The sequence below is a fragment of the Emys orbicularis genome, chromosome 1 (genome assembly GCF_028017835.1).
Source record: "Emys orbicularis isolate rEmyOrb1 chromosome 1, rEmyOrb1.hap1, whole genome shotgun sequence".
Taxonomy (NCBI): domain Eukaryota; kingdom Metazoa; phylum Chordata; order Testudines; family Emydidae; genus Emys; species Emys orbicularis.
In genome coordinates this window covers 305759761-305777609 of record NC_088683.1, presented here as the reverse complement: position 1 = coordinate 305777609, position 17849 = coordinate 305759761, and the positions used below count along the sequence as shown (strand labels likewise).

The window sequence follows — 17849 nt, the reverse complement described above, 5'->3', positions numbered from 1 at the left end:
CCACCCCAGAGCCACTCGAGGTAAGTGGCGCCGGGCCGGAGCCCACACTCTGAACCCCCTGCACTGAGCCCCCTAACCTCCTGCTGCACCCCAACCCCCTGCCCTGAGCCCCCAACCACCTGCCCTGAGCCTCCTGCTGCACCCCACACCCCTCCTGCACCCCAACCCCCTGCCCTGAGCCCCCTCCCACACCCCGCACTCCCTCCTGCACCCCAACCCCCTGTCCCAGCCCTACATTCATGGCCCTGCATACAATTTCCTCACCCAGATGTGGCCCTTAGGCCAAAAAGTTTGCCCACCCCTGGTTTACACCCTTGATTCTAGAATGGTAGAATAGTGAACATTCCCCCAGAAGCTAATTGGTTTGAAATGGGTTCTGTTACTATTTGGCAGGGCATGCGATCTTGCTGTGGCAGTCATGAAGAAGGCACGTTATATACCTTATTACCTATGTAATTGCAGCTAAAACTTCCAATTTATGATAAAGTACAAAGCTAGTATCTGAAAGAGAAAGTATATTATAGTCACTAATACTCTTTTATGTTTATACAAAAGTATACATAGTACTACAGACAAAGACAGATAATCAGAACGTTTCCTCCTGGAAGTTTGAGGATTTCATCTCATCAAAAAAAGAAATACTGTTATGGTCAGACATTCTAGCAGGTGACAAAGATAAGAGTTAAGCTATTTGTGTACAAGAACATATCTGTACCAACCTTTTATTTATTATTTCATAAGCTATTTTCTCTTGTTATAACAGAACCAAGTTGTTATAATAATGGCACTAATGAAGTATCCCATACAAAAGATAAAATGCTTTCTATAACTTACTCTGTCTCGTGTTAGCATCTGAGCTCTGTTTTTATGTACAATTTTAATAACTCCTGGGGGCTGGATCCATGCCTCTCCATCTACTTGCACTGGTACCCCTTCATCTCCAAGTATGGTGATCTTTACTGACCGACACTGAAAGAGAGTAAACATGTTAGTTCACAGAATAATATATTAATGAAATTGACAGTCCACCTGCATTAGACTGGTTGTTAGGAGCTGTGGCTTCTATCCAGGTTTGTCTTGAGGGTAAAACACTGTTGTATTTCATTCAGCATTTATGATGACTTGTTACCCGTTAAAATTAAAACAAAGTCAATATTTTATTAACGTATAATGCAGTAGTTGTCTAGACTACCTCTTTTCTCTGCAGCCTCCCAGCATGCCAGCTATCTTGGTTGCTTTCCAACAAGACACATACCTGAGCTATTCTGTGGTGCTGCAATTTGATGACTCTTGAAACTGCCATCTGCATGCTGCCAAATACCGCAACAACTTCTAAGATTTTGTCATCAAATGATGGTGCCCCAAATATCTGAGAGGAAAAGAAAATATCAATATTAGACTCTGAGCTCTTATTGCAATCTACACAGTGCAGGGATTCTGTCTCCTTTTATGTCTGGTGCAATTCCAACCACACTTTAGGTATTTAAATAGTAGAACTAATGTATTTGAAAAATAAAATTCTAGATTCAAGTATATATAAATTATACCATCACTTGAACATAGCAAAGGACTGTCATAACAAGGGTGGTCATAATGGCAATTAAAGTACTTGAAAGCCACCGTACATTATCCATATATAAGGTTGGTGGCGGATTTAAATGCACATACTGAGAAATGTTAAGCAACTCAAGATTAATGTGGCAAACATAACTATGCTAATCTTCAATTGGTCAATATTTCTAAAGTCCAAGAGCAATTAAGAAGGACATTTATTTTAACAGAGGTCAAAAGTGCTTATCTTTCTTTGTCCAGAATTCTCTTTAGACCATCTTCAAAATCTATATTGGTAAATGAAGTGTCAATGCCACTTCATTTAATGCTGAAGAAGAATCTCAAATTTACCTGTTTTAATAATGAAAACTTTACTTGAACATTCTGTTTTTGTATCAAACTAATGCCCCAATCCAGCAAAGACTTAAGTACATGTCCGTTGATTTCAATTGGACTAATCACAGGGCATAAAAGTTAAGCACATGAGTAAGTCTTTGCAGGACCAGGACCTAACACTGAAAGCAGATTTTGTACATTAGCTTGGCAGTTCCCTAAAATAAAGTTTCTCTCTCTCTAGGATATTATATGACCCTCATCATCAAGGGCATGCAAATATCTTACATGAATATAGAACAAAAAGATTATTCTTTGCCAGGTGCTTCTCCTTCCTTTTCTATTTCAAGTAACTTTTGATATATCCAGCTTCAGTTTATTTGCCTTTAAGAAAAAAATGAAAGCATTTCTTTCATCCCTAAAATTATTCTTAAAAAAGCAGAGATGAAATTATTATGCTGTTTCAAAGCATGGCACAATTATCTATGATGGTTTAACTTTTCTGCTCTATGATACAGACCAGCCTTCCACTTTTTAAAAGAAAAATCAAGATACTAAATATGATGAATTAACTGAAGAAACATCCTTTAGAGATACTGAGTAATTTAATGTGAGACTTTGTTTATGTTTTTTAACACTTATTAATTTGGTGAATCTTTTGGATTCCTCTTTAGCTGGATGAGACTGTCTTGTTTCTGTTTTTTCTCTTTTAAATTTAAATTAATAGGTGGTGACTAGATTGACGTGTGTTAATATGTAGTGTTCTTTTTCTACTTTAGTGTACTTCAATCTCTTTGTGGTGATATTACTTTGTAATGTGCATTGTAGAATCAGTGAAAGCTGTTCTTATAAGTGTATATTAGAAATGCATTTGTAGCATACCATCTGTATAAAAACCTTTACCATACATTTTAAAAAGTGCAATTAACTTCTACAGTGAGTGCTCATGCAAGGGCCTGAACAGGGAAACAAGAGTGTCCTGGACAGAAGAGTCACGCAAGAAGGCCTCTACACCGCATGTGGTACTTGCACATGAGCAATAAACCGGCCAGTGCATCATCTCTTTTTGAAGTAAGCCTGGTCTGGCTTGGCCTCGGAATTTGGGCAGTGGCTTGTGGTGACATTTTTACTGAGACATGCAACAACTTTTTAATATGACAGATAAATTGTCCATTGCTTATCCAACTGAAGATCAATGCAAACTTGTCCAAAAGTTCCTAACTGAATACAGGCTGCTAGGTATTGCTGGCTAGTCTTGTGAGATCTGTAGGCATTATATTGGTTGTTTAAGTGGCTTTACTCCATACATTCTTTTTGTTGATGAAAAGTTGATAGGGCCAGAAGTACAGCTTGTTAAACCTCTATAGTGCAGTTAATCTAATGATCTGCCAGAAATGTACAAAGGCATGATGTCTTATTAATAATTACCGACTCATCGACTCAGGCAAAGAGAGATGTTCCCTTCTTTACTTACATAATGGCAAATTATTAAAACCTTGTGTACTGTATTCAATTCTGTGGTGGCATGCCTTTTTAGTCTCCTTCTTAGCATATGCACAACATGCCTCAGGTGGCACATTACCAGGATTCATCACTGAATGTGGTCGGCTGGTTGGATCATTAGTTTCCCAAGCTTGGGCTGGGTACTGACGGGGAGTGTGACATGAACACTGAGCCACGCCCCCGGCCTTTTTAGTGACATTCCACAAAATGGCATCCTCCATACAGTGTGAACTGAGGAGGATGCCTTTTTGGACCACATTTGAATTCTGAGGCATGCAATGCTTGCCTAGCATAACACAGATGGCATGTCCCTGCATTTGCCGCCTCAATTTGTCCTTTGCTTGTAACCAGTGGACCTGAAATTACTCCAGGATACCACGTTTCCATCTTCCCAGGAACTGGATTACAGCCTACTCACAAATTGGGATGAATTCCATTCCCCCTGCTTGTTTACAAAAGCCCATTTAGCTTGTGTTTTATCTTTAGTGCAGGGATGGGTGTTGTTATATTCTGGTTTCTCTGCATGTATAATTTACTTGCATAGAACTTCTGTAGCGTGCTTTTTTTCCAACAACAACAAAAGAAATAACAGTCTTCTAAGCATTCAAATTCAAGGATAAGCACACCCCCTTTCCCCCCGTGGGTTCTGCTTCTAATTTCCCTGTTCTTTCCAAACTAATAAACTCCCTGGGATAACTCCCCATATACAAAATTCAGTAAGTGTGTTGTGGTAAATGCAGCCAGGCTCACTGAGCAATATTTTAGGAATAGACATCGCTGTCAAGACGGCGACTTTCTTCTGTCCAGATAAGCAGAACCAGCAACCTCTCAAAGACTACCGTCAGTATTGCTCTGTTGATCAGTCACCTGAGACAGCACGAAGAGCAGTGAGTTGTGCACCTAACCTCCCACAGAATAAATGTGTCACCTTCGTGACATGTTTGATTATGAGTAGCAACAAGGTTGCTCCCAGACATACATGTGTGCTGCATACAAATATGATTGCTAGAACAGTCTTCCTCTCTTTCTTGACCCTCTGGGAAAAAAGGCAAAAATTCCTGAATGTAACCTGAATGGATGTTAGGGAAACTTCCATGCTGCAAACATGAATATGGAGGCCACCAAAATGCTAGATATCTTTACTCAAATGCAGCTTGAGCTGACTGCCATGCTCAAAAGACTTGTACTATGAATAGGAAAAAGACTCCAAAGAATATGAAATAATGTTTTTGATGAAGAAGGGGGAAAAAAGGGGTGTGAGATTGTGAACAGTAAGAAAGTTAAGCACTTCGGGGAAAATGTTAGGGATAGTCTATGTTAAAACACAATCTTACTAATAAGTCTAATTTTAAATTATAATTAAATGTACAAAACCATGTCAAAGCAATGCTGTGATTCAGATTTCACACACATTAAATCAGGAAATTCAAAATTATGGTAATCCCACAGCAATCACACTAGATCATTTGTGCATAAAGTACACTTCAACAGTAAGAATCCCATCTGGCATACCCTCAAAGCAGTGAAACAGTAGTGTGTGTAGTAAAGTGTCTGTGCAGTATAAGGTCTGTCAAGAAAAAAAAAAAGGACCATTTTGGATCAGTCCATAAGCTTACTGGCAACAATATATACAAGATATAGACACAGAAAAAGGTAATTAAAGGATTCTACAATTTTTAATCCTCTCTTCAGTTAATTTATTCTCAGTCCCTGTTTTCAGATTCACCAATCCACCTACAGCTTTTTAAAGAATAGGAGCAAAATGAAGATATAAGCTGTGGGAATGATAGTTGGCCAGCTCCCTTTTCTGTTGGATATAGTGCACATAAAGTGCGTGCACTGGGAAACCTTGATTATAGCAGATCATCAACTAGTACATAAAAGAGGAGAGGAATTGCTATTAACTTTCATCATTGTTTGTAAAGGAGTCATGTCTAAAAATTCCATCTTTATAGCCATATATTCTTTAAGTATTGAGCCCTATTTGGAAATTTTGGTGACCTTAAGGGGAGGAGAAAGGAAAGAAAAAATAAAATGAAAATCAAAGTGACATATTTCCAGTAAAAATGGAAAAACTTAATGCAAGAGTGCACACATTTCTAAACTGAAACCACCTTACAGAACAATAGCTTCCTGATAGTTATCCAGACTATATACCAGTCCTATTACAATTAAATGAGAACAACAATAGTGCAAAGTGCTTTTTGTAATTTTTGTTTCCAAAGGTTACTTTTCTTTAATGTTACTTACATCATCCTCTTTGGTTCCACCCCAGAAATTAGTCCCACCAGCATAGCTTGGAATGTTTAGCACAGCTATGCCTTGAAGACTGGGGAGGGGGATGTATTGTCCATCACACTGTAATGCATAAAAACCTATGTGAGAATGTAAGACAAATGACCTGATAAAGTAATCAACCATTTCTAATTCACAAAGCATTTCAACAGAGTCAGCAATGGAAGCTAAAGTCAATATTGCATTAGTAGCTCTATATGAGTCTATTTTTCCTATGATGTGGAGTAGCTCTGCATGAATCTATTCTTCACACACTAATCAAGATTTTTTCTTAAACTACAAAATATTTGAGCTACAAATATCTGCAACAGTGTCAAAAGGTAACTCTCTCTGTCCCTTCATAGAAATTTGCTCAAGTTCCCAGCAGTAACTTTATGCATTTATATGTCAATCTCTAACTACTAGGAATTTGGAGGTTTCTTGCACCTTCTCCTGAAGCATATGGGGCTGGCTGCTGCCAATGACAGGATACTGGGCTATCAGGACTGATCTTGGTGCATATGGTCCAGCATGTCTACTCTCTTCTAACCAGAAATACTACCAACAGCAGATAGCATCTTTTAGTTGCAATTAGAATCTCATCACTGGAAAAATAACTACACTACTGCAGTGAAAAGAGGTCAAATGAGCATACAAAATATTATAAGCATAAATATAAAATGAAAAATTATTAAATTAATATGTTTAAACAATGTATAAAATGTTGATAAAATGTAAAAAGCTATGTAAGAATATATAAAAAGAGGAATACTACTTTCTTAAATAAACTAATACACGGTAGCATTCCATTTGTCAACCACATAATGAAGAAGTGGGTTGTAGCCCACGAAAGCTTATGCTCTAATAAATTTGTTAGTCTCTAAGGTGCCACAAGTACTCCTGTTATTTTTGCGGATACAGACTAACACGGCTGCTACTCTGAAACACATAATGACAGAAGCCATTGCAGCATATCTACTTGTTAACTCTGGGATAAAGCCTAGAAAAAAATTGCTATGAAAAATGAGAAAAAGTACTTATTGTGAGATTTCACTTTAAACTTGAGATTTCATTGGATGTTGCCACCTTCATCTCTCATTATTTCAAAAAAGGCGTCATTCACCCATTGGATAATTAGAATCCCACCCTGCAGAGGTATTCATAGTCTTGCTAAACTATTATTATTTACGTAGCATCCAAAGTATGCTAGATCCTTTTCTAAATATGCAAGAAGACAGTTTCCTACCCTGAAGTGCTTACAATATAATCAGACAAACAATGAAAGGTGGAGGGAAAGGATTTAATAAACAAGCACATTGAGAAAGGTGGAGTTAAGCAAAAGTCTTGTTTGTGCTTATATGCTTGGCTTCACTTGTATATATGTCTCAGTGCCCTGAACTGTTCATGTCCAATTGCTATCCCCTGATGAAAAGATTTCTTTCACCATTTCCCTTGTACTTTGCATTGTCCACTTCTGACAATTTACAGAAAAACAGCCAGTCAGAAGATACTCATGAAATTCCAAACATGCAAACAGTCTCTGGAGCAGTCCCTCTTTCCACATCCCCTATCCCCTAAAATTCTTAAACAACTCTGTCTGCTGCTAAAAAGTAACCCTGGAGTCAGTGTGAGAACAGTTTTGGAAGTACAACATATTGAACCCACTTCTGAAAAAGTGGCCCAAAATGTATGAGAAATATGCTTAGTAGCACCTGTGATCTCTGGTTTTATATTATTCCACCTTAGCAGCAATTCAAAATATAAAAACTTAAAATATGACAGTATCCAAAGTATGGCATGAAATTAATAGATGTGACTCTTCCACTTGTGAGTTATAGTATATGATTAGTTCTAACTCTTGAAAATGACTAATTTTATATCACTCTTCAATGCTGTGTATTTTATCACAGCACATAACACATATCATTATGTAAGACAATACTAAATATGAAACTTCCACAGACTTTTCTACTTCCAAAAATATTCAGAAATAATTATGAAAAGGTCAGATTTGAATGCTAAAATATATCTTATTCAAAATAAATGTTACATTTGCAGGTTCTTAAATTAGAAATCTACCTGGAGCATACATAATGTTCTTTCCTATCATCATCTTCACTAACTACAGCACAATTTCTAGATAATTGCTAAATCCTTAGATAATGGAAACTTGCTTCTATAATACTAAACCCTTCTAAAGTGCACTCAAGAGAAAGAGAGTTACAATAAATTAAAATTACTCCCTCAGCTTAACAGGTATCTTCATATAAATAACATGAACTTTCAGATAAAATATTTAGCACAAAGAAAAGGACAATGCATGTTCTTTCCTTCCCCCATCAAACTTTGGAAGAAAACTTATGTAATCATTTCCCAGACTTGTATCACAGCTAATCTCTTGCTACATCTGAACTTGTTAGGCATTAATGTCTTTTTCAAGTTCCCAGTATTTTGGAAAAGGCTTAAATTTGGTTTTAGAACTAGAGTAGGAACTAGCCAGATTGAATTGATTTATACATGTATCTGTGTTGTGGCAAGACACAATATCTTCCTACTTCTACACAGTTCCCTCAATATTGGAATTAGGAAAGTCTCTCTAAATGCCCTGGTTCTTTATATACTAAATTCTTTATGTACTAAATTCATCTGTCATTTATGATGAAGTCGTTTTTAATCATTCTTAAGCCTTCTTTTCCAAGATGTTTATTAGGTACTTCGTATAGACATTTAGTCAGCTTCCACACAAGCTAAACCAACCTGATAGGATTAATGATTTTTTTTTTCCCGTAATGTATATTGTTGTTCTTGAGACCTACTCTCCATTCAGTGTGTCCCAAAAGCCCCCCAAAACCTCTTATTGGTGTCAGTGAGAGATGTATATTCAGAAAACAGATCCCTTACAGTCTATTGTGTCTTTAATTATATATTATAGTGACAATGATAAAAGTTATTCAGAAACATTAAATGCCATACTTTTGCACATTTCAAAATACTTATTGTGTGTCCAAGGATTCACATTGTGATTAACTTCTCATCCACCGCATTTCATAGATTACATTTATGAGGGACAGATTTTTCATAGTTTCACCTAACTTGTTAGGTTCAAAACAAGTGAGATATTTCAAGATGATCCCCATGTTCTGCACTGTAAATTTTAATGGCAAAAACTCATCAAATCTGTAAATAAAATAAATATTACCTCAAGCTGAACTTTTTGTTCTAAGTTCTTATAGGTTCTTTGTAGTAACTCTTTGGTACCAAGCACCCCATACCACATCATGTTCTTCGTCCGGCTTCTGGAAATAAGTAAATAAAAATTCATATACTGAAGCACGCAATTTGTTATGTATCAAAGCTGTAGAAAGAGTCAAAAGTTAAGGATATAAAATAAAGCAAACAGAATAACAACATTAAGAAAAATTAAATGCCTCTGCTTTATCACTAAGAACTCCATTACCGGCACTTTTCAGGGTGTTCCTCTCGTTTATTATTAAATTCTAATGAAATTTTTGCATCTAATCCAATTCCAAAGTAGTTGTTCATGACACATTTTTCTGAATATCCTTCCCTGTGAAAAGAATACATATATGTAAGTATCCACTTATGAAGTTATCTGAACAATTACTTTAGGGCTTTGAGCTAGATTGTGGCTGGCCCTAGCACAGGCACATGACCGAGGCAGGGTGCAAAGCATTTGATTGATTGATCTTAGATATTTATGTGGCCCCATTACTCAGTACCTGAACACCTCACAAACTTTAATGTATTTAAACTCACAACACCCCTGGAAGATAGGGAAGTGCTATTATCCCTATTTTACAGATGGCAAACTGAGGCACACAGGAAGTCTGTGATGGAGCAGGAAATTGAGCCCAGATCTCCCAAGTTCTAGGCTGGTGCCATAACCACTGGAGCATCCTTCCACTCTATAGCAGTCACAGGGACCATGGAGTGTAAGTCACCTCAAAAGGAACAGAAGAGACAGGGCCTTACTTCCACACCCCTACCTAGGGGAGCTTGCCCGTGGTGGAGGAGGTTGCATGCTCCTAAGTTGGACAGAGAACATGATTCATGTGTGTATCAAGAAGCTCCATTGGTCACAATGCCTTCCAGTAATCCTGCTGTAGCAATGCAACTCTGCACTGCCTTTAACTCAGGGCCTCTGCCTAAAAGACACCATCTGGCTCTTTGAATTTATTGAGCATTATTATCTATAAAAATTGTGCTTCAAGGCTTGCGTTATTCATTCTAGTAATTACAAAGTACAATTTCCTAAAGAAATGATTAAGGAAAAGAGACTGAACCCCAACACAGTCAATTTGAGCAAACAAGGAGATTTTCTTACAGTGAATCTGGATCAGGGTCAATAAATGGAGTAGCACCAAATGGATCAATGTTTGAAAGTAACATTTTGCTGATAATTGAACTCCCCGCAATAGAGGCAGCTAATCCAGCTCTTAAACCTGAAGGAGAAAACACAGAAACAAAACAATATTTGTTAATATAACGCATGCAATTCTGAGAGATAGTATTGTCTATAGCCAAGCACAGGATGGACAGGAAGTGCGCTTTCTCAGACAGCTCTGCTACTGCATCTAAGTTCTTACCTACATTACCTCTCTCTTCCAGTTTTGGCCTCTCTTGAGCAGAAAGGCAACTGAGTTGAATTCGGTGGTGGGGTTCACTGTCCACCACTGGAGAAAAATGTCACGATTTCAATCCAAGACTACGGAGGTGACAGGTTGCACAGTAATCACCTAATGCCACTGAAGGTTCCCATATTTTTCATCTCTTAGTCCAGTCACCCAGTCTCCAAACTATTTCATTACTTCGGGTTGGTTTTGGGAGGAGTTGGGGGGGGCAGGCTTCCACAGTGGGATCATTGTTCATGCAGCCTATCAGCTCATTTAGAATCTTTGAGAAATGCTTAACTCCTTAATTCGGCTTGATAAATGTACGTTCAACAGGGAGTTCTTCCCTTGCCAACCTTTTACACAAGAGAACTTCTCTGCAAAACATGTAAAGCCACCACTTTGATCTCCTAGACGGGGAGAAAGGGGTTGAAGGCAAGTGAGAGAAGGACAAAGCAGACAGAACAAACAAGTATGGGTGAAAAAATGAGGGCAAGGCGACTAGAGAACAGAAAGACAGAAGTCAGATGGGATGGGGAGGAAAGAGAGAGACAGGCAGGTGTAAGAACACAGAAATACAAGTTAAATGAAAATAAATAAGGAAGACAGAAGAGGAGAGGCTGGCAGGGAGAATTTGATTAATGAGCTAAGAAACAATTCGTGTTTCTACCATGGGAACGGTCAGAGCCTGATTAGCTTTGCCCACTGGAAAGTTGGCAACCCTGCCATGCCCATTTTGGCTAATATCAAAGTAACATGCACAACTATGTTTAATTAATGCAGATAGAAATTTGCTTTCAAAAGCTTTTAGTTAAAGTGATCTACAAACAGTACATGCTTAGTTTCAATATATATTGTTAATACTGATAATGAAAGTTCATTAAGCCAGTGTTTTAGCAATGCTTTCTGGTATACATTTTTACTTTGGGATGTGTACAGATTTCCTAACTGCTATTGTTGCAAAGTACCTTTTTACAGTTTAATTTATATTTTTACTGACAGGTATGTCCCCTTGGCATTTCATTCAGTCAAAAGATCATTTCTTAACTGACTCTGGCCCTTAGCCTCTTACTAGGCTAGCACAGCCTTCATCCACTAGGGGAGCAAGGTTCCTTTGACTCCACGATGAACACAGCCTTCCCATTTCTGCTCCTCTTTCCCCATACCAAATGCAATGCTTTTGTAATGTGTCTGGTGCTCAGGACAGTGACCAGAAGCATTTTCAATTAACATACATTCTCTATGGTACCACACAAAGAGGTTATGCATATTAATTCACTAATATTTGTAAAGTTCTTTGACATCTCTGGGTGGAAGACACTATGTAAGTGCAATGTATTATTATTTAACAACTAATTGTGGCATATAGCAAGATACTGAAAGGACTAATGGAGTTCAGAATCATCATTACCTGGGCAGATTATCCTGGTGTTAAGTACAGGGAGGTTTTCTTTACTGGCTGCCACAGCTGGGGCAGAGAAAGAGCCAGTATGAGAGGGGATGCCCCGACTTGTATGTCGATCTGGAGATTTTGGTGCAGCTTTAACTATGCCAAAAAAAGAACAAGAAGAAATAGCAAAGTTAGAACTAAATATACACCCACACACAAATTGTAGATACAATTGCATATATGCTTATCTAAGATTCAGAGCCTCAACATGTTGTACAAGCATGAACTATTAATCTAACCTATTAACCCACTTTGAGATCTCTGGAGAACCAGCAAATATCTGTATTGTTTTGTATGAATATTGTGTGTCCCTCTGTGTGTTTGCTTGTGATGGGTTACTTGCTATGGAGTTAGATCAAAAGGAGTTGTTAAAGAAACCAAGCAGGAGAGATGAAATAATGCCCTAGATAAGAAGCACACCAGCAAATGTTCAAACACAATAACCAGGAATATAGCTGTGAAGATGTAGCTGTTTTGCCAAGTCTGAGACTCTAGAGATCAAAAGACACACATCTGTTAAAAGATCTGCCCTGCAGAAAGGGAGTGGGGAGAAAAGGTTGTCAGCTGCTGCAGGCTGACACAGACTGACAGAGAGTCCGGTCCTGCTGAAAGCACAATGTAACTTGGTCCCCAAGAGAATGCAGGACCTACTGAGTCATGTCTACTGAGGGACTGAGAAGGAACGCCAAGCGTAGTTAAGACAGTCAGCATATAGGTGTGTTATTTTAAATCCACTTCTTGGAGAGCTGTGCACCTTTGGCAAATAAATTACAATTTGTTTTAAAGAAACTGCTTCTGTGTTACTGCATATTATTACTGTCCACAGGCTGCCGAAGGGAAGCTCTGATAGGTGCCATGCCCATGGAGACTGCTAGATATCCCAATTGGCAATGGGGGGGGAAGGGGTTATCCCAGAGACCCAGTCAGAGTGGTTGGATCATGGGTATCCACCCCAAAGAGAAGTGGAGGCACAGTCATGCCTTGAAAGGGTGCAATCGGGGAACTGGAAAGGGATCTCAAAAGGGACAGCCTAAGCAGGGACTGTAACCAGAAATATCCCCATTTATGTATTTACTTCACTTATTCTACTCATGGAGAAACTCAGAGGCAGGAAGTTCAAGTGATTAGCTCAAATGAAAATCCTCAGAGATACATAGAACAAGACCTCTGGAGTTCCCAACTTCCACTTCAATTCATTAGGGCACATACTAATTTAATATTACCTTAAACACTGCACTTCATTTCTGATCAATGTAATAGGATGTCCCATTGAAAAAAAATGCAGAATTAAGAAGGAAAAAAGTTTAAAAGATTTGCTGTAATAGGAATTATGTATAAGGCCACTAATCCACATCCAAAGTTCTTGGAGTGCTATATAATAATTTCATAATAAATTATAAACAAATCTAATAAAAACTGCTCTAATAAAACTAAAGAAAAATGGAGGAGAAAGGAAAACATTCTAATAGTTGGGCGGGGTAACAAGTAATCTATAATTAGGGGTAAGAGTACTTACCATTTTTAAAAAACTTTGGGAATAAAACCAAGTCTTTACTTGGTGTTTAAAGGAAGGGAGTGGAGGAGCTGTGGCAAATGTAAAGAGCAAACACCATAGAACCCACTACAGTTCAAGACAGATTACCTGTCAATATGAGGCCCTGATTCGGGAAAGAATTTAAGCAAAAATACATAAGTATATGTTTATGTCCATTAACTTCAATGGGACTGAAGCACGTGCTTAAAAGTTAAAGTGTTTTCCTGAACTGGGACCTAACACATGATCATGCCATCAGCTCTAGGTGCAGGCTCAAAGGGGAGATCAAACTTAGCTGGGCCTACAGTGTCAAAAGTATGGTCCTGCTCTGATAAGCAACTCAATAAAATGGCTTTGTGGGGGGATCTATGTTTATTGTCTCTACCTGACACCCAGGTCAAACATGATCAGCTTACAAATAAAAGAGATGGGGGAAGGTATTTTCTAATTACTAGCTTTGCAAAGTCAACATGGGATCTGAAAGCTAAACTCATCACCAGTGTAACCTCACTGTCTTCAGACTACACTTTCAGTAACACTTGTGCAACCTTCTAATGTCAATGGAATTACAAAGGTCTGACTGATTAGCCAGGTAGTTGGAATTTAGAAAACAATTTTGTTAAGATGCACAAACTGGAAACAGAATCCAGCTCAGACTCTCACAGCTGTGTGGTGTCTGCAGGAGCAACAGCAGTAAAAACGTATTATTGTCACTAAAGTGAGCTGATATACTCAATATACCATCGAGAAGGGATAAAGATAAGTAAAGAGATGCCATTTTAGAGTAGAAATTCACATTAAAGGCTCTAACAGTGACAGTTTAAAATTCATCCACAACATTGCAGGCAGTCAGTGTATAAATAAAGAATGCAGGGTGGGAGTATTACAATGATGGCTTCTTAAATCACTAAGGAAACACGCTGCAGCATTCTGTACTAGTAAGCTGTGACAAAAGTCCACTGCTGGAAATCATACCAGGATGGAATTATAATAATGGAGCCCCACAGCCGCCAGGACATGTTGCTGTTGTAACATCATAATGGGATAAATTGGGGTGCAGCATAAGAAACTGGGAAAGTAAATAAATGTCTCTTACCCATGCCCAAAACATAGTTTGTTAGAGTAAAGCTGCCATGTAGCAGTAGTGAAGTATCCAGAAAGAGTTACTTCCCCCCTCCCCACAACAAGAAACTTTTTTGATTTAACACAAATAATATTATTTCTAAAGCTACTCATTACGTGACTGTAGAATTTCAACTAGAACCTTCCTCAGTTCCCTCCTGCCTGGCTTTCTGCTACATACAATCTCTTAGGGCATGATCAAAAAAGACTACCTGTTTTAAAAACCCCAAACAAGACCCCGCTAAGTGGGAATACTAGAGAGAGGATGGTCTCACATATTGATGACCCTCCACCCCAGCAAGACTTCAAACTTCCCAGGGTTGAGAACAGAAAATACTATAATTCCAGTGCATCCAACTGGAACTGACTATTGTCAAGTAGTTCGCTAAGCCAAGACAGTGGGTCTATGGGCAAGAGATGATATTCAGTTGTGTATCATCAATATACTGGTGATGTTCTATCCCGTGTTTAGAAATAACTCCCAGGGCTCTCTAAATCGTCCTAGTGGCTGCTCTGACTCCAGAAGCAGCCAAGATTTGGAAAAGTGCAAAGATGGCTTAAAGCCACCTTAGCCCCCCACATCCCGCGAGGCTCCTTAGATGTGCAGCATGGAATCTCACTCCATTTCTTGAGGACAGGGAAAACCTCTGCATAACTGAGGATGGTCAGCATCCCTCTCTCTAAAGGCCTGTCAGCACAGGAAGTTATACTGGTATAATTGTACAGACACAGTTAAACCACTGCAACTCCCCATGAAGACACTCTTATTCCAAAATAAGAGTGGCTCTTCCCATTTTAGCTTAAACTGCTTCTAAGGCCTGGTCTACACTACGACTTTAATTCGGATTTAGCTGCCTTAATTCGAATTAACGCTTGACCCGTCCACACAACGAAGCCAGTTAATTCGAATTAAAGGGCCCTTTAATTCGATTTCTGTACTCCTCCTCGACGAGAGGAGTAGCGTCAAAATCGGTATTGTTAATCCGAATTAAGGTTAGTGTGGCCGCAATTCGATGTTATTGGCCTCCAGGAGCTATCCCACAGTGCACCATTGTGACCGCTCTGGCCAGCAATCTGAACTCGCATGCACTGGCCAGGTGGACAGGAAAAGCCCCGGGAACATTTGAATTTCATTTCCTGTTTGCACAGCGTGGAGAGCACAGGTGACCACAGAGAGCTCATCAGCACAGGTAACCATGCAGGCTGATAATCGAAAAAGAGCACCAGCATGGACCGTACAGGAGGTACTGGATTTGATCTCTATATGGGGAGAGGATTCAGTGCTAGCAGAACTGCGTTCGAAAAGACGAAATGCCAAAACTTATGAAAAAATTTCCAAGGGCATGATGGAGAGAGGCCACAATAGGGACACAGATCAGTGCCGCGTGAAAGTCAAGGAGCTCAGACAAGCCTATCAAAAAGCAAAGGAGGCAAACGGTCGCTCCGGGTCAGAGCCGCGGACATGCCGCTTCTACGCTGAGCTAAATGCATTTCTAGGGGGGGCCGCCACCACTACCCCACCTCTGACTGTGGATTCCGAGCTGGGGATAATCTCATCAGGTACACCTGATGATTCCGTGGAAGGGGAAGAGGAGGAGGAGGAGGACGAGCTGGCAGAGAGCACCCAGCTCTCCGTTCTCCCCAACAGCCAGGATCTGTTTCTCACCCTGACTGAAGTACCCTCCCAAGCCTCCCAAGCCAGCACCCAAGACCATGACCCCATGGAAGGGACCTCAGGTGAGTTTACCTTTTAAAATATAAAACATGGTTTAAAAGCAAGCATTTTTAATGATTAATTTGCCCTGAGCACTTGGGATGCATTCGCAGCCAGTACAGCTACTGGAAAAGTCTGTTAACATGTCTGGGGATGGAGCGGAAATCCTCCAGGGACATCTCCATGAAGCTCTCCTGGAGGTACTCCAAAAGCCTTGCCACAAGGTTTCTGGGCAGTGCAGCCTTATTCCGTCCTCCATGGTAGGACACTTGACCACGCCATGCTAGTAGCAAGTAATCTGGTATCATTGCCTGACAGAGCCTGGCAGCGTATGGTCCCGGTGTTTGCTGGCATTCAAGCAACATCCGTTCTTTATCTTGCTGTGTAATCCTCAGGAGAGTGATGCTTAGGGTAACCTGGTTGAAATAAGGGAATTTAATTAAGGGGACAGAGGTGGCCGTTCCTACTGGGCTGTTTGCCTGTGGCTGAAAAGAAATCCTTCCCTGCATTTAGCCAAGTGCAAAGGGGGGGGGGGGAGGATTGGCCCAGAGCTTTTCGCGTTTTGCTAGCAGGGATCTTCCCTGATACCAGCCACGTGGTGGGGGGAGGGAGAAAGCACTCATCCCAGAGAATTCATGGCGGGTGGGGGGGGGGGGTGTTAGTTTGGTTCCTGCAGGGATCTTCCCTGATACCAGCCACGCGGTGGGGGGAGGGAGAAAGCACTCATCCCAGAGAATTCATGGCGGGTGGGGGGGGGGGTGTTAGTTTGGTTCCTGCAGGGATCTTCCCTGATACCAGCCACGTGGTGGGGGGAGGGAGAAAGCACTCATCCCAGAGAATTCATGGCGGGTGGGGGGGGGGTGTTAGTTTGGTTCCTGCAGGGATCTTCCCTGATACCAGCCACGCGGTGGGGGGAGGGAGAAAGCACTCATCCCAGAGAATTCATGGCGGGTGGGGGGGGGGGGGGTGGTGTTAGTTTGGTTCCTGCAGGGATCTTCCCTGATACCAGCCACGCGGTGGGGGGAGGGAGAAAGCACTCATCCCAGAGAATTCATGGCGGGTGGGGGGGGGGGGTGTTAGTTTGGTTCCTGCAGGGATCTTCCCTGATACCAGCCACGCGGTGGGGGGAGGGAGAAAGCACTCATCCCAGAGAATTGGATGGGGGGGGGGGGTGTTAACCTTCAGCAGCAGAAAACAAGCTAACAGGAAAACTGCAGCACAACGGGCTTTGCTTGGTATGTGGGAAAGCAGGGCGCAGAAGCCTAAAGACAGTGGCTTACCATGGCAGCATGCAAGGTGAATTCTGTTGCCCGGACCTGCGTCTGTGATCTCTAGCAGCAAAGCCACAGGCACTCAATATTAAGAGGCAAAATGCGACCTTGCACAGAAATCACATGTGCTATGTAATGTGAATAGTATACACCGTGAAAGAGTATAAGCATTGTTCTGAAAAATGTATCTTTTAAAAAAATTCTCTCCTTTTTTCACTCCCTCCAGCAGGTGCAAATGTTTCAAGCCTCCCTCCTCCTTCCCGAAGGCTATCCCAGATAAGGCGTCGTAAAAAAAAGACGAGAGAAGAGATGTTTTCCGAAATCATGCAATCCACCAGGAATGAAAGAGCTCATCTGAATGAGTGGAAGGAGACGGTTTGCAAGTATAGGAAAGAAGCCAGTGACCGTGAGGACAGGAGGGACCAACGTGAGGACATGAGGGACCACGTGAGGACAGAAGGGACCA

The 17849-nt window shown here is 40.4% G+C and overlaps 1 protein-coding gene across 3 annotated transcripts in view; it reads right to left on the bottom strand.

Moving 5' to 3' along the window:
* The window catches only part of DGKH (diacylglycerol kinase eta), a 90977-nt gene that overhangs the window by 33452 nt on the left and 39676 nt on the right, over window positions 1–17849 (bottom strand). For all 3 annotated transcript variants that reach the window (XM_065404257.1, XM_065404272.1, XM_065404265.1), the window contains 7 exons: window positions 11704–11838; window positions 10007–10124; window positions 9119–9229; window positions 8861–8957; window positions 5638–5745; window positions 1256–1369; window positions 835–969 (listed from right to left, as the gene is read on the bottom strand). In XM_065404257.1, coding sequence (XP_065260329.1) covers window positions 835–969; window positions 1256–1369; window positions 5638–5745; window positions 8861–8957; window positions 9119–9229; window positions 10007–10124; window positions 11704–11838 — 818 coding nt within the window. The remainder of the gene's footprint in view (window positions 1–834; window positions 970–1255; window positions 1370–5637; window positions 5746–8860; window positions 8958–9118; window positions 9230–10006; window positions 10125–11703; window positions 11839–17849) is intronic.